The 22,498-nt window shown below is 41.0% G+C and overlaps 1 protein-coding gene across 2 annotated transcripts in view; it reads left to right on the top strand.

The window, feature by feature from the left end:
• Positions 1-20,916, top strand: part of LOC148850953 (Phospholipid/glycerol acyltransferase family protein) — a 34,179-nt gene extending 13,263 nt beyond the window's left edge. The window contains exons 6-9 of one of the 2 annotated variants that reach the window (XM_088945625.1): positions 650-783; positions 8,497-8,637; positions 19,789-19,852; positions 20,310-20,916. In XM_088945625.1, coding sequence (XP_088801751.1) covers positions 650-783; positions 8,497-8,637; positions 19,789-19,852; positions 20,310-20,329 — 359 coding nt within the window. In that variant the 3' untranslated portion in view covers positions 20,330-20,916. Of the gene's footprint in view, positions 1-649; positions 784-8,496; positions 8,638-19,788; positions 20,151-20,309 lie in introns of those variants that run through there. The other variant, XM_088945624.1, reaches the window with a different exon arrangement.
• Positions 20,917-22,498: the final 1,582 nt, after the last annotated feature.

Raw genomic sequence — 22,498 nt, 5'->3', positions numbered from 1 at the left:
CAAAATCCCAGAGTCCCATCCATTATTTGCAAGCCCATGAATACTAATTACTATCTTAGCTCAGAACTTTTCTTTTTCTAATGGAAACCTTCACAACGACTTACCTAATAGAGCCAACTTTTTTTTTTTCCTTTCTCAGCATTATGGTACAAAAAAGAGGTATTTAATGCTTTACGCTATCTTTTCATTATTTGTTCATATGGGTTGTTTAAACTGTTTGACAGGGGATCAGAGCCTTTCTGCTTAGATTTTTGAATTTTGTGTGACAGCCCTTGTTAATACATGCTTGTGCATTTTATCCGATTCTGAACTTGCTAAATCTATACGTTTCTCTTCTAAGTTTTTAATCATGTTTTACATAAATCTGTTATTATAATATGCTCAATGATGTAGCTTTCCTGCTCTTGTTACTTTTAAGGTAAACCAAACAAAAGATCTAATTAAAGGGACAGGGGAGTAGGCAATATAGTGCTACCAAATATAGCTAGTTGAAACTTGAGTATCACCATTTCAAGATGTTAATTGTTAAACATTTAAACTTCTTTCTGGCTTCTATTTTTCAGAGTAGATCATTGTTCACTTTCCAGACAGGTGCTTTTCTGCATTATCATTTGTCACTTGTTGATTGATAATTTGTTGTTGACTACAGAGGGCACAACCACAAATGGGGACTTTCTCCTCCCGTTCAAGACTGGTGCCTTTTTATCAAAGGCCCCAGTGCTTCCAGTGATCTTAAGATATCCATACAAGAGACTCAGTCCAGCTTGGGACTCCATATCTGGGGTATGCAGCCATTGAGCCATTCATACTTCATGTCATATAAATGTTTCTAAACTTTTATGTCTGATTTCTATTATACAGTGGAACAAGGCTGGATGTTCTATTGAGCTGGTACTTTTGAGATATGATACATGAATTAAAATTCTTACAAATGTTCTTTTTGAAGAATCTGTTTAAATAGTACATTTAGGACCGGTACAATCCTTAATGGAAACTCTGAATTTACATTACAATGCCCAATTTAGGGTGTATGAAATTTCTGTGATTTTTAGGGAGTAGTAGTAAGTAGCAAACATGGGATGCTTGGTTAAAAGGACATCAGGTAACACAGATATGGTCTTGCTAAATGCTGTTGGGACAATTTAATATGGCCAACATGATAAAAATCAGCATCACCAGTTCAAATTACTTCTTGTTATTTCTTCTGCATCTTGACAGTTTATGGTTCAATTTAAATAAAAAGCCTTTAGAGTGGCATATAATCAATTGGCTAAGATGTGACCTTGATCTAGCCACAAAATGATAGTTTGGACTGGTAATAATAGAATACTGGCAATTGATATAGCCTGAATAGAATATCTTCACTATTAAAGCATGGTATACTTGAATAAAATCTTGGCAATAATTGCTCTGGGAAGAGTGACTTGCAAAATCAGTATCAATGCAATTCCATCATGTTTTTTCCCCACTATAATGGGGTCCTGCTTCATCAAATTGCTTGGGAAGAAATGGGTTATTCCAGGCATTGTCTTGTCTTTGATCCCGGCTTAGTTTGTTAAGGGATTTAGCAAGTAGGACTACATTCTTTGGAATCTGACTTATAGCTATTTGTTTGAATTCATGCATGGAGAGGAAATAGAAATTTTGAAAGAAAAAAAATAAGAACCAAAGATTCTTCTTGGCAAGCTGGAAGTGCTTGATCTATTTTTAGGCTTCTATTCTCAAGGATTTCTTTATTTTTTAATCAGCAAAGGTAAGGCTTATCATATTAACTTGTAAAGTATGAGTGATACAACTTGATTGGCCAAAGTGTCAATCCCCTCTTACAAGCCCAAGTTACAATTATGTCCAAAACAAATGCTGCCTCATAAGTCATAACCCCTTGTTTGGCTAAGGAGTCGGCTAACCCATTTGCACTCCTCCTAACCCACTTGACTTCAACCTCTATTTCTCTTGCAGTCTTTTCCACTTCTCTTAGCACATGCTAAAGGGTCCAAGGAATACACCTGTTGGGTTTTTCCTAAGCTATAACGACTTGTGAGTCCCTTCAGCTTCAATCTTTATGAATCCCAACTGTTTAACTAGCCTGAGACCTTGCAGAAGAGCCAACAGTTTAACCTTCAAGAAGTTTCCCCACCCGATTGGCCCTGAAAACATTGCCACAATCCTCTTCTCTGAATCTCTAAGAACCCCTCCTATTCCAGCCATATTTTGGTTTTCGAGGGTAGGGATGCAAATTGGGCAGGCTGGGCTGGGTTTTAGGCTTTTAGTTCAACCCAAGCTCAACCATAAGAATTGGACTTAAAGCCTGAGCCTGGCCGAGCCCAAGGTCAAGCTTGAACTATTCAGCCCGAGCCCAACCCGCATTAAAATTTGATGCACTTGGGTTGGGGTCGGGTCTGGACTGGACTCAGGTTGGGCTTGAGTTGGTCAATTAGCCCACACTAAAAATTGATATACATGTGTGTGTAGATGTATGCATGTATGCATGCAAGTACGTGTATATATATATATGAAGGGATAGGATATCCATCACATGGACACCCACAGATTGCGGAATAAGGGGGCGAATTTCAAAAAAATTTCTCTCCCTTCAACTGGGAATCAAATTCCCTATTTAGAAAATCATATTTTCAAGGATCATTCTTGAACCATAAACTGAACCAGATCTGAACCAAAAGGAGTAGGGAGAGATAATGCCTAATACGGAGAAGCAGTATCTCCTAACGGAGGTGTTCACGCCCAAGGAAGGATCCAAAATCTGCTCCCACTGAAGATGGTTTAGTGCAGGGTGGAGCAAAATTAACAGTGTTCTTCCAAAATAACTTGACCCTTCGTAAGAATCAACTGGATGGCTTGTGAATACAACTCCAACCAATCTTTTCTCCAAAAGATTGGTATCAAGATCAAATCTTGATTTCTTCCAAGAACTGGAGATCGAACTGCTGGAGGCGGCGGTTGCAGGAAGGAGGCGGCAAGAGAGTATTTGCAGGGTGCAAAATTCTCTCTTCTAGTAATCTCAGATCTGAAGACAAGGATCTGTGGATTGCATTTCTAAAGGCTGTCTCCCCCTCCTCTTATAATTTCAAAGGGATCAACTCCTAATCCCATTAGGAGTTGCTAACCCAAATCATATTTGGATTAGAAGTCCCTTTAAGTGATAAGGGATAACCCTTATCTTATCTGCAGATTAGATCAACCATCTCCTAATCTAATTATGAGGTTTCCAGATCTAAATCTTATTTAGATATTGGACTCTCTAAGTGGATAGGGTCTGGGCCCAATCCTATCAGCTGATCCATCTCAGAATTCGCCCCTTTAAGTGACTAATCAAATTAGCCTAGTTCGAAATGGGCTTAAGGCCCATTTAAGGTTATGTGTTCATTTAGCCTTCCAAACTGTTGCCTAGTTGGGCTTCCTTGTATGGCGTGGGACCCAAACATTGATCTACACATCAGCCACATGGGTTTGGCCCAGCCTTTGTTACAAGGCCTGGCTGAATACACTGTTATGGACAGTGCACTCCCTGAAAACCATCTCATGGTCTTTATGGGCCCAACACTTACCCTAAGTGGTCCCTGGGCCAAGCCACCTTGTAACACCCAGGGACTGTGGGCAGATGCAAGATTAGCCCATCAGGTATCATCCTCAATGGTCTTACACTTAACCTCTCAGCCCATAATGATCATACACTGCTCGACAAGAGAGGACCTCTCCCTCGGCTGCAAGGAACAGTGTTGCACTCTCTCTTATATGGATCCCGGGAATTAAAACCTTTTGTAAACCTTTTCGAAACCATAATATATATACTTTTATATCTCATATAAAATATATTTTGCAAAACAAATCTCAACGATTGAAATCGATTGCCGATAGTCTTGGTCTCCATCAGTGAGAGTGCATCCCCGATCATTACCTTTGTCCGACAAAGGGGCTGATCCTATCACTATGATCACCCACTCAGATGAATTCTCAGACTGTCCCAACATACCCAGGTTTTGACCCCCGCTAAGGATCTCACTGATTGGTACATCAAAGACAACCCAATCCGACACCTAGTGCAGTATCATAATCAAGTCTAGGGGTTGGGTGTAACTTTCCACTTTTGCCCATCAATCTCCAAGGTCCAGGGCAATACTGGAAATCTGGTCCAGTTCAAAGGTTCAATTAATCCTACACTGTATGTGCCTAGGGTCTCACCCTAGCAGCTGAGACAGGTCACCCCAACCGACTTGGTGGCACCACAGTGTCAGTCTTGTCAGGATAGGCTCCCCAAACCGACCCACTGGCTGCGAATGTTCTAAACTAACACGAGTCTCATTAAGTGTCCAGTTTAAGGGTATTACACAGAAACGTACTAAGGGAACATGAATCAAATATGCACTTTTATTCATTTACAATAAACTCATAAAGTACATCATCTTGATTGAAGCTAAGGGCATACAAAACTGTCTAACAATACATACACATGTACATGTAAATAATCGACCCGGGTTGGGCCAGATTTAGGCTTCCTAAGGGCTAGGCCCGAGCCCAACCCGAAAATTTTAAAATCCTGAACTTTTGGTCCCGGACCCAGCCCGAGGATAAAAAATTTAAGCCCAGCTTGTGTAGAATTGCAGGTTGGGTTGGTCCGGGCTCGGGTTCCCCCCCACCCAAGTTGCAACCCTATTTGAGGGAGCTCCCATCAAAATTCAATTTTACTTTATTACCTATTGAGGGCTTCCACTCCATCCAAACTTTGTCTTTGGCTTTTGAAGATTTTGCTATTTCAGCCCAAGCCCTTGAGAAGTCAGTTATCAAGAAGGAATTGAAGATGTCTAAGGCATTTACCCAAAAGGCTACCTTTAATTTTATACTATCAATCACTTCCTCCTGAGTCCTGCTATTCTGCAAGAATATTCTATTATTTCTTTCTTCCTGCACCACCCAACAAACCACTGCCGTTGTGGCTTTCCAAAGAGAGAATTGAAGAACTCCCAGATTTTAGTCAAAAGGGAACAAGAAGCATCAGTGAGGAGAAAGGAAAACAGTCAGCCTTCTATTCTCAAGGAGTTTGATAGGATGAATTTCCTCGATTTCTGCAATGATCGGTAGTTTATTATTTTTTAGGGTAAATTATAGACAACCAACTTGTACTTGGGGGGTAGTGACACTCAGCTCCCCTGAACTTTTGGGTTTAAGCCTTATGTTATTTTATGAGGCCATGTTGCGCTTTTAGTTTATTTTTCTAAAATCCTAACTCTCACATGTTTCACTCAACTTTCAACAAAGTTCATTGTTAAAACACCTTGAGAATGATAATGAAGAAGGGAAAGTTATTGCTTTCTATTCAGGCATCATTGGAGTAGGTGATTCACTAGAGCTGAGGTTTTGATGGTAATGGAAAGGGATTAAAAGAGCAAAGGAGTTGAATATCAAAAAAGCTGATTGTTGAAGGGGACTTTAAACTGCTTATAGGCTGGCTGCAAAAGGAGGAGAATGAGATATGGAAATTTGCCAATGAAAAAAAAAGAAGTTTAGGTGGTTGACCAGGGATATGGAGATAAAACTACAGTAGGTAAAGAGGACTGCTAATTGCAAAACAAGGGGTAGGAAGGAAAAGACTGTCTTGGGCTTTGTTGTAATTGGACATTTGCTTGGGGAGGGTTAAGATTTACCTCTCTCCATGTATTTTGTTGTATCTGTTTATAATCTTTAATAAAGTTCAGTTATTGATAAAAAAAATAAAAACACCTTCAGAATGATTGGTTCATCAACACCTTGAGAACAATTTGTACTTTAGAATGGTTATGTATATCATTTTGATATTTATTGCCAGCTTATGGAATCTTGAATGGGCAATTTAGTATTTTACTTTCATCGTCATCCTGTTAGTAGGTCAGGGATCAAATTGCTGGAATGTATAAGTTCGATTGGGAGGGGGGTTGTCACAAAACAAAGTTCAGGGTCTAAGTGTTACCACCCCCAAGTACCGGGTGGCTATCTGTAATTTACTCTATTTTTTATTCCTAGCTATTGCTTGTATTCTTTTTTGTAGCGATTCATTGTAAACAGGCCATTTATTTTTTGTACAGGTGGTCCCTTTTGCCCCTCCTTTTGTGTAGTAATGCATTTCTTTTACTTGTAAAGGGAAAAGAAAAGAAAGTCAAAGTCATAAGGGAAAACCCTAGTTTGCTTTGTTCTTTTCTTTTTGACTAAGAAGAGGAAGGAAATCTGGATACAGAGCAATAGAAAGCCATAAAGGGAACCCTGGAGCAGCCAACAATACTAAACTAAGAAGAAAAACAGCTTCAAACAATTAAACAGGGAGTATATCCATCTTCAGTGAGCCTTTATAATGAAGTATATCCATCTTCAGGAGCTTCTTAAATTCTGAAGCCTCCTAATAAATGTAGATCTGTTACTTTCCATAATTTAATTTACAAAGCCCCTTTCTCCAAACAGAAAGTAAATGACAATCTAAGACCTTGAAGAATATTAAAAAAGAAAAAAAGATAAAGACAATATGAGATGTGAAGAAATGTTACTAGCACCTCTTTGTGTCTTAAAATCCACATGTTCAGCGTGGTGTCTCCTTGCAGTATGCATTTCTTTTCTGAAGCCACCCAATAAATGTAGATGAGTTGCATTCCATTGACCCTTTCTCCAAACAAAAAATGGCACAACAAGCTTTTTTTTTAATCAGCAACCACAAAGAATAGATTTATTAAATTAAAGGAAGAAGATAAAACAAGGAGTTGTGAACAAAAAGCATGCCAAATACCAGGCAGACCCCCCAACCCATATTACAATTGACCCCAATACATAAACTGTCTTTGAATGCCTTGCTTGGCTAAGTTGTCAGCCAAGCTCTTAGCAGACCTTCTAACCCAACGGACTTGGATGATCATGTCTTTCGACAACCACAAAAATCTATGGAAATCATTCCTTAGCTCCCAAGTCATCCCACAACAATGCTCGAATCCCCTTCAATAATCATGCAAGCTATCAATTCCCAGTTCTTTAGCCTTCTCTACCCCATAAACTGCTGTCAAGAGTTCTGCTTTCGCTGAATTACCTTGCTCAATTGGGCTTGAAAATAAGGCATTAATGTTGCCTCCATCATCCCTAATAAGCCCTCTAATACTCGAAGGACCTAGATTATCCATACTGCTACCATCTAAGTTCAGCTTCTTCCAACCAACCATTGGGGGAGACCAGACCTCTAGAATCTTCTGTTTCCTTGAGGAAGAGCTCGCAACTGCCCCCCCCCTCCACTCCAATGTCTGAAAATAGTTTCAAAGTTCTTTACCCAATTAGATACTTTAAGAGTAATGCAATCAATTATCACCTCCAAGCTTCTCTCCTTCCACCGACCGTCTTTCATTGATAGGCCTTCTATATATTAGTTTCTTTCCAACAGGTTTCCTCCCTCAAGAGGGTTTCATCAAGTTCTTTTTTCAGATTCCATCTCAATTCTCTGTCCCCTTCTAATGACCCCTCTTCTTTTCTATCAATATTCTCAATTTGTAGAGTCAAACTTGCTTTCTTTTCCTCCAACCTCCCAAACTTCACTGTATTTCATTCTTTAATTTCCTCTTTTAGCCTCTGTAATTTGTTCAAGAATTTTGGCCCTTCCCACTTCGGGTATTGAAACTGTATTTCCCACCACTCTCTTACCTTATCCTTGAGCTCCAGATAAGAAAGCCACATATTTTCAAATCTAAATGGGGAAGGACCTCCTAAAGCACTCTGTTGGAAAAGGCAAATAGGCCAGTGATCTGAGGTAATTCTAGGCAGAACCCTACCCAGAAGTCCACTCCAATGTTCTTCCCAATCCAAGGATAAAAGAAATCTGTCTAGTTTGGAGCAAATAGGGTTTGCTTGGAGGTTTGACCATGTGAATCTGAATTGCCCCAAAGGAAAGACAGCCTGAGATGTTGAAGAATGTCATTACTCATCAGTCCCTTTTTGTTTTATTATCCACATGTTCAGCATGGTGAATGCTAGCAGTATGCATTCCCCGCAAAAATTCTACCGCTAGACTAGATTCCTAGGTTTATTTTCTCTCAATATAGGATAAGTTGAACTCTTGGGCCCGGGGCCAATCATCTTATGCCCTGGAGATGTATATTTGGCAATTCAAATGGAAGGATACTACATCCATTTGGGCAATTCATATGTGGTTGGTATCTCCCCTTTTATAACACAAAGATACAACTACATAGAAGATATGCTATCAAAACCTAAATGGGTATTACATGTCTAATACTTAAAGAGAGTAAGTGACTTCCAAACACAGGTAACCCTTTAACACTTGGCATGAATCAATGAACTCTTTTCGTTGCCCTTGTGGTTTCTTATCCTCTAATTTCTGATTTTTTTGTCATCAATGTTACCTGTGCTCCAAATATCGCTAATAGCTTTTTCATTTTTGTTGTTGTTATGCCATCCATGATTAGATGTCTTTATTTGGAATGATATTTGAAGATCTAGTGTTTATATTATTTTCAGGTACGCCATGTGGTTTTGCTTCTTTGTCAATTTGTGAATCACATTGAGGTGACAAGATTACCTGTGTACCACCCTTCAGAGCAAGAAAAAGAGGATCCAAAACTTTATGCTAATAATGTCCGCAAGTTGATGGCTAGTGAGGTATTTACTATTTCTAATTTTAGCCTAATGATCACAATTAATCATTTGCTACTGATTGTAGTTTTACATTTGATACTCAAAAATAACCAAGAGATTACATAGAGAAGCCTAAATCTTTCTGTACTGTTGTTCATATTATGACATGACATTGTTTCTCTGGCAAATGGGGATATCTAGAGAACCCCATGATAGAACCACTGATGTCTGGATCTATGACTTTTTAAGTTGCAGACAAAAATGTGTTTTCTCACATGGGGCTCATTAGGCACCTAGAGGGACCACATGCTTTGGTGATCTTAAGAGGATGTGAAGGCATGTGAGGTTGAAGCCTTTTGGTCACATAAAAGAATTTAGTAGAGGCCATTACCCGATGTTGGTCCCTGCTAACTAGGGCCTTGGGAGGGGTAGACTGGATATGGTCCTAACATTTGGCATTTTTTGCACAAAGCGACTGCTCTCAGATTTAGAAGGGACAGTGTTGTAATTTCTGCCAGATTTGAATTAGTCGTCAGTTTTCCTTTATTTTAAGTTTATAATTATAATAATTGAAGAGTTGTTAATGTCTTTAGAGAAGCATTTAAGATTGTCTATGATAGGCCCCAACTACCCATTTGGGCCCACAACATGAAACCCAGGCCAAGACACACAGCAACCAGGCCTGGCACGAGAGAAACACCCGATCACCCATGTGCAACCTCCACAGAGGTTTGTTTATGTGAGGAGGCCACATCCCTCCAGTTGGTTAGCAGTCGCAGTCTAGTCCATGTGCAGGAGAGACTGAAGAGAGAGTATAAATAAGTGTAACCCCCCATCTATTTGGGATGAAAAAGAAAACTCTACTATTCTCCTCCTCCTCTCCTCTTCTACTCCTTCCCTTCTCTTCTTCCTCTCTTCTACTCCGTTTCAGGAGGGTGTGCTCCCTCGAACCAGCTTAGATTCTCAAGATTCAAAGCGGACTTATGAATTGGTATCATAGCCACCCAGATCCATGGATGCGTGGCTGACCAGGCTTGAAGATAGTCTCAGTCGTCTTGAGAGAAATCAGAGTATTCAGAAAGGGATTCTGGCCGAGCTGAAGATGATCTTAGACAAGCTTGGCATGATGGTTGGTTCTCTAGAAGAGCGTAGTTTCTGAGCTCCTTCTGTCAACACTCATTCTGAAGAAGATGGAGGATCGAAGCTGATAGAGAGCGTAGGAAAACCAATAACTACAGCAAGATCATCAACAGAAGTTGAGGCTTCAACCCTAGCACTGAGTTCAGTGATGTTAGGTGACAGAATAGGGGAGGTGGTTCAGAAGGGCAGTGTGAAGATTATAACCCCAACCGAGATCTACCAGCATCCCAACCCTAGTCAATTCGTCACTCCATCCATCGCAATCCATGTAGCTCGACCCCTGGTCCCTGTTCTCTTCCCTCTCACTCTCTCCCTTAAATCGAGCCTGTCCATACCCAGCCAAGGTCCGCCTCACTTGCTCAACCTCTGGTCATCATTTTCGTTGGCAGCAACCATAACCCGACCCATCTCACCATGCTTTTTGAAACCCATCTCTGCCTACCCTCCAGTTTTACAGATCCCTGTTCTTTTTCCCTTCCACTTTAGTGGGTGGGGCCCTCCTCTGTACAGCGCCCCTTGGCATCCTTCGATCCCACTCACAGCCCGAATTATTATTTTCAATACAATTCAAGCGGTAAGGAGATTGCTTAATGACAGACTAGTAACGATGAACACACCCTTGCTCCCTAGTGACAACCATGAGTTCTGGTTCATTGTTGAAGTTAAGCCCGGTGGTCACGGAACCTTTGAAAATGAAGATCGCATTGGACGTGTGCTTGCTTCCACCAAGATGTTACGGTGTCGGCAGATTCTTTCGATCATTGACAGTGAAGTCGAAATAGCTAAGCCAGACTCAATGGTTTAGGTTTTGGTTCCAACAGGACCTCTAGACACAGGTCAACAACGAAAGGGTGGAATGATAGGTAATGGTGAGAATCCAAGCATCATTAATGTAGTTGTTGTTCACCTTGTCCATTCTAGCATCTCCAGTGGTGCCATATCCTATATCTGGGTGGATGTTGTTGTTGTGAGTATGCTCAGGCAGTTCGGAGTTGGATTAATTAGTGCTTGTCTTGTTGCTACAAAGAAGAGATTTGTCATTGTCGTCATTGTCCCTGCCTCAGCTACGCCCTCACCAAAGAAGGTAATTTGAGTCCCTTTCTCTTTTATTTTTTGGGAGTTAGATGGATATTTTCCTATGGGTGTGGTTCCTTGCAATCAAGAATCCAGCAACTCGCAAAGAGGTGGGCAAGTAGGACCATCTATTGAGACAAGTAAAGGCCTGTTTATCCACAACATCTCGAGGAACCCAAAAACTCATGGTCACATATGCCAGTTCTTAGAGTTAGCCCTCACTCTTTTGAAGGAAGTGCCTTCTGATGACATCAGAGAAAACCCACCCGTAATTCATTCTACAGTGGTTTTGCCTAGATTCAAGACAAACATGTTTACGGGGCCCACATTGGGTAGTGTGTGCCTACAAGTTTTTTGTCTTAACCCTTATCGGTGGCTGTTTGATAAATTGCACACTAGAAGCTTTTCAACAGCTGATTTGCTTTTGCAAGTAGATAGTGTTGACATTCTCCACACAACCAGCTGCCAGCTCCATATTGATGGGCAGTCCGAGGTGGTCATCCGGTGGCTTGAAACGTATTTGTGTTGCTTCATTGAGGAGAAGCCCAAACAGTGGGCCTACTGGCTTCCGTGGGCAGAATATTGGTATATGGGAGAGAATCACTCTGTTTAAGATAGTATATGGGAGAGAATCTCCAGCAGTGCTGCCATATAAAAAGGGGATTTCTACAGTGGCTGAGGTAGCAAACCAGTTGCTGAGCAGAGATGAGATATTGAGATCCCTTAAATCACATTTGCAGAGAGCACAACAGCGCATGAGGTTGGCCTACGACCGCAATCACCGGGAGCTTGAATTTGCAGTTGGGGATTGGGTCTATTTGTGAAGCTCCAGCCTTACCGGCCAGCTTCAGTAGCCCGACGAGTTTGGCAGAAGCTAGCTCCTAAGTATTTTGGCCCATTCATGGTGATTGAACGAGTGGGACAGGTGGTTTACACATGGGAGCTTCCTGATTCCTCGAAATTACATCCAGTTTTCCATATCAGTATGCTGAAGCCTTGCCTAAGCACTACAACTATGGTCAGCCCGACCCTTCCGCAATTCACAGAAGACGAGGATATACTGATTGAACCACAACAAATCAGAAATGTAAGATGGGTCAAAATAGGCAGGAAATTACACAAGCAGGCCTTAGTCATGTGGAAAAACTTGCCACTAGAAAAATGCCACTTGGAAGGACTATGTCAAACTACAAGATCAGTATCCCCACATCAACCTTGAGGACAAGGTGTTTCTTGAAGAGGGTGGGACTGATAGGCCCCAACTACCCATTTGGGCCCCCAACAGGAGACCCAGGCCAAGACACACAGCAACCAGGCCCGGCACGAGAGAAACACCCGATCACCCATGTGCAACCTCCACTGAGGTTCATTTACATGAGGCAGCCACGTCCCTCCAGTTGGTTAGCAGTCGCAGTCTAGTCCATGTGCAGGAGAGACTGAAGAGAGAGTATAAATAATTGTAACCCCCCATCTATTCCGGATGAAAAAGAAAACTCTACTATTCTCCTCCTTCCCTCCTCTTCTACTCCTTCCTTTCTCTTCTTCCTCTCTTCTACTCCGTTTCAGGAGGGTGTGCTCCCTCGAACCAGCTCAGATTCTCAAGATTCAAAAAGGACTTATCAGTCTAGAAGTGATAGTTCCTAGTAGTTATCTAAATTGGGGTGGGATTCATTTGTTGACTTGGGCCTTAAGTTAGTTTGTCCTAGAGTTTCTAACTATATTAGTAGTCTTTTTAGATCAGAGTAACAGTCGCCAACCTTGCTGTCTAATATAGGACTGTCAATGGGCCAGGTCTGGTTCAGAACATGGTAGAGCAATCCCAAACTGAGTACAAAAATGTGCAGATCCGCTACCAAATCAGACCTTATTGGGTCTATGAATTTGGAACCAGTACTGAACCAATCATTAATCGGGGCAATCAGGTCTAACCTGGTAATACCCAATAACAGCTATCTCTTTATGATGAATATTCAACAGACAAACCATGACCAATGTTTTAAAATGCGGAGGCGTTCTACTACCTAGATGTGTGGGGCGTAGTTCAGAACGCAAGAGGCGTAAGCCTCCCAAACACAAGGAGGAGCCTCCTTAAGAGGAGGGGGGTTAGGAGGAGGAAGGGGAGGAGGATGAAGAGGAAGGGGGGATATCGTTTTTTCTTTGTTTTTAATAAAAATCTTTTATATTAAGAAGAATAAAGATACATAACATTAGCAAAAAGGGAGGGTCTTTTCGAAGCGAAGGGGGGATCTCATTTTTTCTCTCTTCCTTTTCAAATCAAACCGCCTCAATAGTACACCTTCCTGATTCTGTAAGATAATAACCCTTTCTATCCTACATTGCCCACATAAAAAAGACAACCAGTCATGTAATTGAAGAATTTGTTTATTATTGTTAGTGTCGAGTATGTAGGGGTAATTCTGTCTTTGTGCTTGTGTTTAGGTGTTGAAGTGTAAGTTTATGTTAGGTTTAATGTCCCTAACTTAAGTAGGGTTATATGTGACTTTTCCACATTAATTTAGTAATGTAAAATACATCTGGCCGAATGGGAGAGTGAACTTTTCTCTCATTCGAACCAGAATCTCTTCTCCTTGTTTCTCTTCTGCTCTTCTCCTCTCTCTCTTTCTCTCCTCTCTTCTTTCTCTCTTCCTTGACTGCTATCAGTCTAATTGGCAGACCGAACACTAACATGGTATCAAAGCTAAACTGAGCAAATCGGATCTGCCCAGAATTCTGTTATCTGTGCACCCAGCCTAGGGTTTTCTCTTCTTTTCTTCGCCATCAGCTAGAGATAAGGGACAGGGCTGAAAAAGAGTGATCGCCCTCTTCCCTTGGAGGTTTCTATGCCTCCAGTTGTGGTGTTTGTGGTTGGTTGCTGCAGTTTCTAAGAAGCCCTCCCCTAATCGATGAAGAGAAGAGGGCTGATTCGTGTGGTGCAGTGGGTGTCTTGTGTGGTCTAATTTTCGGTGATCAGGTAAGAGGTTTCATGCATCATTTTTTTTTGGGTGTGAATCAAATGAGAAGTCTACTTCAGACTGTATGGTGGGATTTCAGATTGTATTGTGCTAGGGTTTGTGCACCATTTAGTGTGATTCGAAGGGGGGATGTTCCTCAAACAGTGTTGGGAAGTTTCAGGCAGTCGTGGAGTTGGGTTTGTGGTGTAAAGAGTGCAATTTGCAGCAATAGTAAGTGCTGAAATCAGGGTGTAGTGTAATCTAGTGTGCAGTTTGCCGAATTCAGCAATATCAAAATTCAGCAATTGGAGACAACAGTGATAACAAGACTAGTGTGATGGTCCCTACTGACTACCTGAATGTTCAAATGACCTCCATTAAGCTGAATGGAGAAAATTATGTACCTTGGGCCAACTTTGTAGAAGTCTTTCTTAAGGCAAAGAAGAAGGTGAAGCACATAAGGGATGAAAAACCTTCCACTGATTCTCCTGAGTATGATGATTGGGAGCAGGCAGATGCACAGATCATCACATGGTTATGGAATAGTATGGAACCCAAGGTTAGTGTAAATTTCATGTTCCTTGATACTGCCAAAGAAGTGTGGGACCATGCTAAGAAGTTGTATTGGGTCAAGACAACACAACCAAAGTATATCAGTTGAACCAGGAATATTTTAATCTACAATTGGGTAATCAGAGTCTTGAGGAGTACTATGCTAGTATGAGAAACATTCGTAATGAATTGAATGTTTATCACCCCCTCACTTCTGATGTCAAAATTCAGCAACAACAGAGGGAACAACTTGATGTGACTCGTTTTTGGTGGGGTTGAAATCTGAATATGAACCAGTGCGGGCTCAGATACTAGGAGGGTTAGCTATCCCTTCCTTGGAAGAGGTGTTTGCTCGACTCAGGAGGATTTCCATTGGATCACCAAGAACCTTAATATTTCCGATAGATCAGCCCTAGCAGTATCCAGAGGCCGTGGTGTTAGAGGTGGAGCTTGGGGAGCTCAGTCTGGCCGTAGTGGTAGTAGTGGACTGACACATGGCCGGAGTGGTGGTAGTGGACCTACATATAATCATGGTGGTGGTCCTAATGGAGGTCGGGATTCAAGGGGAGCCTATGGCAGAGGACATAGTTCGAGTCCAAGGAGGTGTACACACTGTGGTATGGATGGACATACCATCAATTATTGCTATGACTTGCATGGGTCCACCTTCAACTTGGGCCAATCATGCCGTGACCAGTGACAATAGCTTCAGACAGGAGAGCCATTTAGCCAATCAGGTACCTCCTACATCCACAGGTGTTGCTGGGAATGAGGTGATGAGTATTCCCCGTGATGAGTATGAGAGGTTAGTACATGCCACATCTCAATAGAACACGGCCACTCTCGCACACTCAGGTATGGCTTGTCTAGCATCCACACCCCATCCCTGGATTATTGATTCTGGAGCCTCCGATCACATGACTAGGACTCTAGGTGTGTTTTCTTCCCTTTCTCATTGCTCAACATCACAATCTGTTACCCTTGCTAATGGTTCCACATCCTCCATTTGTGGTGTTGCTAATGTTGACCTGTACCTTGTATCCCTATCCTCAGTTTTGTATGTCCCTAAATTTCCTTTTATTCTTATGTCTGTTAGTAAGTTGACCAAGTCTCTTAATTGTTTCATTACCTTTTACCCCTCTGTGTGTTTTTTAGGATCTCAAGACGGGGATGAAGATTGGTGGAGGGCATGAAGCTGGTGGATTGTATTATCTTGATGTTGGTGGAAGTACGTCAACAACTCTCTAATCGTCCCTCTCTCCTCTCTAGTGGCACTGTCGATTTGGTCATCCTTCACTGAAAGTTTTCAAGTCTTTGGTTCCTTCATTGAGTCATCTTTCTGTTTTGGATTGTGAGTCGTGTTAGTTGGGGAAACATCATCGTATTCCCTTTAGTCCTAGAGTTGATAATCATGTATTGAGTCCTTTTTGTTTGGTTCATTCAGATGTTTGGGGTCCTTATAAAGTGGTCATACAATGGATATAAATATTTTATCATTTTTGCTGATTATTCAAGGATGACGTGGCTCTATTTAATGAAAGAAAGAAGTGAATTGTTTACCATTTTCCAAAATTTTATGTTGAGATTCGCAACCAATTTGGTGTTCACATTAAAATTTTTCGTTCTGATAATGGCCGTGAATATCTCTCTTCATCATTTCAGGACTACCTAGACCAACATGGCATTATCCATTAGACTTCATGTACCTACACCCCACAACAAAATGGGGTGCCTGAGAGAAAGAATCGCCACCTCTTGGAAACAACTTGGTCCCTCATGTATCACATGAATGTTCCCAAATCCTTTTGGAGTGATGCAGTGCTTACTTCCTGCTTCCTATCCTTGATGGTCATTCCCCATTCACCACATTGTTTCCTACCTTGTCTCCGTTTCCTCTCTCATCGAGTTTTTGGATGTGTTTGTTTTGTTCATAATGTGGGGCCAGGAATGAACAAGTTAGATGCACGTTCTATTAAGTGCATCTTCCTTGGCTATTCCCAGACTCAGAAAGGGTATAAGTGTTATACCCTAGCTCTCGGCGTTCCTTTGTATGTGTTGATGTTACTTTCATTGAGTCTACTCCATTCTTCTTGGGGTCTGGTGATATTTTTTCCTCCTCATCACCTCCTCCCCTTCCTCTTTCAGTTGTGGACTCTGTTCCTCTTGTTCCCGCAGTGACCAAGTCTTTGCCTCCGGTGCCACCACCTGTTGAATGACCACCGATCCATCACGTGTATACACATCGCCCACATATACCGACACCTCCTCCAACTTCATCATTGTCGACAGATCCGACAGCTGTTACCACACCAGCCCCGACCCCAGTATCTGATCTTGATCTTCCCATTGCCTTGCGGAAAAGTAAGCGCAGTTGTACCCTTCATCCTATTTCTATTTATGTTTAACTGACTCACCTTTCCACTTCCCATCGCCAATTTATCTCTTTGTTATCCTTTGTTGTTATACCTAAGGATGTCCAAGAAGCCCTTGCCTCTCTAGGATGGTGCCGTGCGATGGAAGAACTCTCAGCTCTGGCTCATAATCATACATGGGAACTCACCACTCTTCCTCCTGGTAAGCAAGTTATTGGCAGTAAGTGGGTTTATATGGTTAAGTACTTACCTAATGGTAGTGTAGAGCGACTGAAAGCTAGATTGGTTGCCAAAGGGTATTCCAAAACCTCTGGTATTGATTACATAGAGATGTTCTCCCCGGTTGCTAAGATTGGATTAGTCTGTGTTGTGATTTCTCTTGCTGCGATGTATGATTGACCCCTCTATCAGCTTGATATCAAGAATGCCTTCTTGCATGGTGATCTGCTCGAGCATGGTTTGACAGATTTAGTGAGGTAGTAAAGAATGCCATTTATGGGCCCAAGTCAAGGTTGGGGATTGGCTCGAAGAGACTGTTTAAGCCCAAGTCAAACCATGTTAAGGTTGACGACTGTTATTCTGATCTAAAAAGACTACTAATATAGTTAGAAACTCTAGGACAAACTAACTTAAGGCCCAAGTCAACAAATGACTGATTTAGTGAGATAGTAAAGAAGTTTGGTATGAAATAGTGCCATGTTGACCATTCCGTCTTCAGTCATGACTCTCAGGCATGGAAGATCCTATTAGTGGTGTACGTAGATGATATTGTCATTACCGGGAATGATAAAATGGGCATTGATAGGTTGAAGATCTTTCTGCAGGAACATTTTCAAACAAAGGACCCTGGTAAATTGAAGTATTTCTTGGGGATAGAAGCATGGTGTTAACTTGTGTCAAAGGAAATATGCTCTTGATTTGCTTGAAGAAACAGGTTTGTTAGGTGCTAAACCAGCTGAAACTTCTATGGAAACAAACACTAAGCTGAGTAGTGATATGAGTGTAGTGTTTGAAGACCCTGGTAGATACCGGTGGTTGGTAGGTAAACTGAACTACCTAACCATCACTCGGCCAGGCATTTCATTCGCAATTAGTGTGGTGGAAAACTTGAAATAGAACGATATACTGATGCTGATTGGGCTGGTTCTGTATCTGATAGGAGATCTACCATAGGCTATCACACTTTTCTTGGGGGTAATCTGGTGACATGGAAAAGCAAGAAGCAGATAGTTGTGGCAAGAAGCAGTGCAGAGGCAGAATATAGAGCTATGGCACATACTACTTGTCAATTAGTGTGGCTAAGGAACCTTCTACAGGAGATGGGATACACTGTTGATACTCCAATGAAGCTCTACTGTGACAATTAGGCTGCAGTTCACATTTCCTCTAATCCGGTGTTTCATGAAAGAACCAAACACAGAGAGGTTGGCTGTCACTTTGTTAGAGAGAAGGTGCTGAGTGGAGTGATAGACACTGCATATGCCAACACAGGGAACCAGTGGGCAGATTTGTTTACTAAAAGGTTGAGTCGGGGGAGAGTGGACTACATATGTAACAAGTTGGGATTATATGATATATACTCTCCAGCTTGAGGGGGAGTGTTGGTGTCGAGTATGTAGGGGTAATTCTGTCTTTGTGCTTGTGTTTGGGTGCTGATGTGTAAGTTTATGTTAGATTTAATGTCCCTAATATGACTTTTCCACATTATTTTAGTAATGTAAAATACATCTGGCCAAATGGGAGAGAGCTTTTTCTCATTCAAACCAGAATCTCTTCTCCTTGTTTCTCTTCTGCTCTTCTCCTCTCTCCTTCTCTCTTCTCTCTCTCTTCCTTGACTGTTATCAGTCTAACAGGCAGACCGAACACTAACAATTATTAACTGTAGTAAATCAATTGTATACATCTTTAATAAATCTATCTGGGTGCACATGGATCCTAGTAACAGTAACACCCGTGGATAATCTCCAGATGTCTAATTTCTGGATTCTTCTTTCTGATACAGATTGTTGTCGGTGCTAGAATAAGGTGAAAATGGAGATAAAACCAAGCTTTGTTCACCATGATAGACTGGAATTAAATTGTTCATAGTAATATAGCCATTCAATTGTAATGCTTTATAGTTTATACTCTTATTAACTTTTTTTAAGTGATTTCAAAAAATGGCTTTTACACTGATGGTGCTAGGATGTCTGTTAGAGCCCGCTCCAGAGATTTGATTCTGTCCCATTAAATACCAGGGGATGCTAGCTTCCTAAATTATCTTTAGAATTTTATGATTCCCAAGTCACAGAAAGAAACAGTTCATCCTTACAACCATATGGAGCATTTTGAGTTACTAGAAGCATAATTTTCCTTGAGGGAGAGGTTAGGAGTTATTTTTTTGGAATTTACTGTTTCAGGGTGGCATTCTGTCATAGGTTTGTGGCCCCCGTCCTTTCTTTGTATGAATAAATTTTTTGTGATTGGCAAAATAAAAGGCTACAAGTTTCCTTACTGCATGCAACACAAGAATTAGCTCCACTCCTAAAAAAATAACAATTTAAAAATAAGCAAATGTGAAAGCTACATGCATACTTTTTTCATTTGAAACTGTAAAAGAAATGGTATTAGGCTCTCAATAATGGATGCTTGTGTATATGGCTATTTTCAACAAGCTGTCATACAGTGGAACCCATCAATGCTCAAAGGGCCAAAAATTTTGCACTCTACTATTACCATATGTATGAGTCAGAAGAACTCCAAAGTTTTATATCCCAGCATAAAAGAGTTTATTTATTGCTGACCCAATTTATACACTGCAGATTAACTTTTGCAATTAAAAAACACAAATGGAAGACATGCAAACCCATGTCCACACATGAACAAAAAGTTAAACAAGATCCACATTTTGGTAGAAAGTTTTCTGGTTGTGCGTATGCCCTATATAAGAGGGCTTCCAAGTAAATTGAAGACATAAGTTGGTTACTTGGTGGGCCAAATGCACATTAAGGGTGAAAACATGGCTCTAGGGTTTATACTAGCATTTTAGCCTTCAAACTTTGTCGGGTTTTGTATTGAGTGCTGATGTTGTTTCTTCTGGTCTGCAGGGTAATCTTATTTTGTCAGATATTGGCCTCCCTGAGAAGCGAATCTATCATGCAGCACTTCATGGTAATAATAGCCTAGCTAATGTTTTACATCAGAAAGAAGAATGAAAAATACATGGCCTTGCTCCCAGTTCATTTCTGGTCCCAGATGGGTTGCTTGGTTTCTTTAGGCATTTGCTCTTGGCGTAGCCACAGCAGGGGTGGTTCGTCTCCACCCACTAATTCAAACAACATTAGTGTGTTAACATTTTGGTGTAATATTCTTATAATGCACTTGCCTGGTGTTTGAATTTAGCCTGTGTGACATTTATTTTTGGTATTGGTATCTAATATAACATTTTCATGGGTTATGCACTCTCTCACCTAAGCATCCAAACCCCAAAGCTTCAGCTTTGCTTTATGTGACAGATAAAGTGACAATCAGATCTTAATGTGTTATCTATAGATTGTTAAATGTCCTAGAACCTTGTAAGACAGAAATCTGCATTGTAAAACTGAAGCCTCTCTTTGGTGTTCTGCAGGTTTGTTTTGCCAACGCTAAATCGGATTCGCGATCTGTAAATTCTCTTTGTTTAATCCTATTGTTGGGGTCGGGGTGGAAAAAGGAAAAGAAAAAGTAAAATGAAAATTATGGCCGTATTGAGCAATTTTCTCGTCCTACCTTGTAGATTAGAGATGTTTAGAGTTCTGAAAAAAAAAAAGACAAGGAAAAGAAAAACTTATGGGCCTCTGGAGCTATTTCCAAGGTGGTTGGTTTTATATCTCCACTCTCGGTTACCAGAGTCCTGTGCTTTATAGTAATTCTCTTCCATGCCTAAACCTCTATCATTCCCATTTTGGTCCGGTATATTGCCCATTCAAACATTGTAAAGCATATTTGTTCTCCTAACATGGTAATTGTACCCAGTTCTGTTATCAACTTTATGTGCTCGAAGGTGGCAGCAATGTGCATTAGCAGGTGTCTGAGCTGGTCAATGTGTAAAGGTGGGAGGTGGAGGTCAGAGTGCATGAAGAAGGGGTTATTTGTGTTGTTTGGGTTATTTTTTAATTTTTTAACCTTTTGGTAAAAGGTCCATATTTCTGTAATTTTGTGAACAAAAGAAAGAAAAAAGAAGAATTAAACATCAATTTCACGAGTGATGCATCTATGGATATGCTAGAAAGTAAAAACTAGGAAGCTATTTCCTCAGATTTGGGGGGATTTCTGTGATTGTCTGGAGAAAAACAACATAAAAGAAAAAAAAAAGAATGAAAACGATGGAGTTGATTGCTTTAGAGTTAAAACATTTTCAATTGATAAGCACTCTTTGATGGAGTACTGTATGTTTACTCAACCATCCTCTCAGTATATTGTAAAATTGCCATTTGGATGGTCTCGCCGAAACCATCTTGGTCGTTGTCACGCTGCCGGGGCCCCCAAATCCCCGGTGCTAGCGGGTCCCAAGCCGCCTCCACTACACCCCAGCAGGAAGCCTTACCAACAAGCCGGTTCGCACCTTGCTAGGCATCTCATGTTAGGTTTATTTCCTTCAATGGATCATATAACGTCCATTCAGAATCAGCCAATCAGAGCAACTGTTTCTAGGGCTGACATGATTTGGAAACTAAGGCGTGGGCCAACAGTACTCACCACAGAAAGTGACATCTTTTTCCTTATTTTTTTTTGGTTTTAATGTGAACATAAAAATGAAATGAAGGGGTTTGGCATGTGAGTGCGTGCCCTGCGGCCCAACCTGACTCCTGAGGGCTGAGGCGCACGGTATTCACGAGCCACCCTATGATAACGAGTATGAGTATGACAGCTCTCTCTCACTCAGTCGCACTCCTAACTAGTAAGGCTGTAGGGGAGTAACGATTGAAGGGAAAACCATCATCTTGGGATCACGAGACGACTGAGAACAGTTTTAATTGTTTAAGACGGCCGGCCTTCCAGAAATCATCAGTGCTGCCATAGATTATCGCCAATGCTCGAATGACGCATGGGAACATGTCAGCTCGACACCTTCTTGACAAAGGTAAAAAATATAATAATAATAATAATAATAATAATAATAAAATTATAAAAGTAAGTGAGCAGCATGTGCTCCACATCTCATATCATTAGTCTCATTAGAGAGGGGAGGGGGTAGTAGCTTATAGATCGAGAATGGAGGAAAGAAAGACAGCTCGAAATCCGCAAAAGATGGATAGCCAAGGAAAGATACAAATGACACGTCCCCTCCCATTGGACTGTAACGATTGTCGTCCCTCCACGTTGTTACGTACTCCATTATTATATAATTAATAAAATTTGTTCACTTTTATTTTTTTATTGTTAGAACTTAGAATCTTTTATTTATTAATGCTTTAAAAATCTAAGTTAGCTGTTACAGAGATCTCCTTTGTTTTGTTACAATCCGCCTTGCTTTAATAATGTTATAAATGTGGACTACTACATGCTTTAGACTTTAGTGAAGCCGATGGTCTAAGGGTTTCCCTTCCAATAGCAAAAAAACGAAAAGCTCAGTCAGTCCAGTCTATGTTATCCTTATTTTTTAATCTCCTTCCCTCAATGGTGGCACTGAGGGACGTTGTTGTCACTAATGGGTGACAGGGTAATATGGGGTTAGGTTAATTTTCATGCTCTACTGTGCGCTCCGTGGGTTAATAGCTTAAACGACGCACCTTGAACCTGGTGCTCTTACTACAGATAACCCCACCAAAGTCATGG

The sequence above is a fragment of the Nelumbo lutea genome, chromosome 5 (genome assembly GCF_056320005.1).
Source record: "Nelumbo lutea isolate HS-2025 chromosome 5, American lotus-T2T, whole genome shotgun sequence".
In the NCBI taxonomy this organism is placed as follows: domain Eukaryota; kingdom Viridiplantae; phylum Streptophyta; class Magnoliopsida; order Proteales; family Nelumbonaceae; genus Nelumbo; species Nelumbo lutea.
Note: the sequence above shows the minus strand (reverse complement) of the source record. Positions and strands in the feature narration are given on the sequence as shown.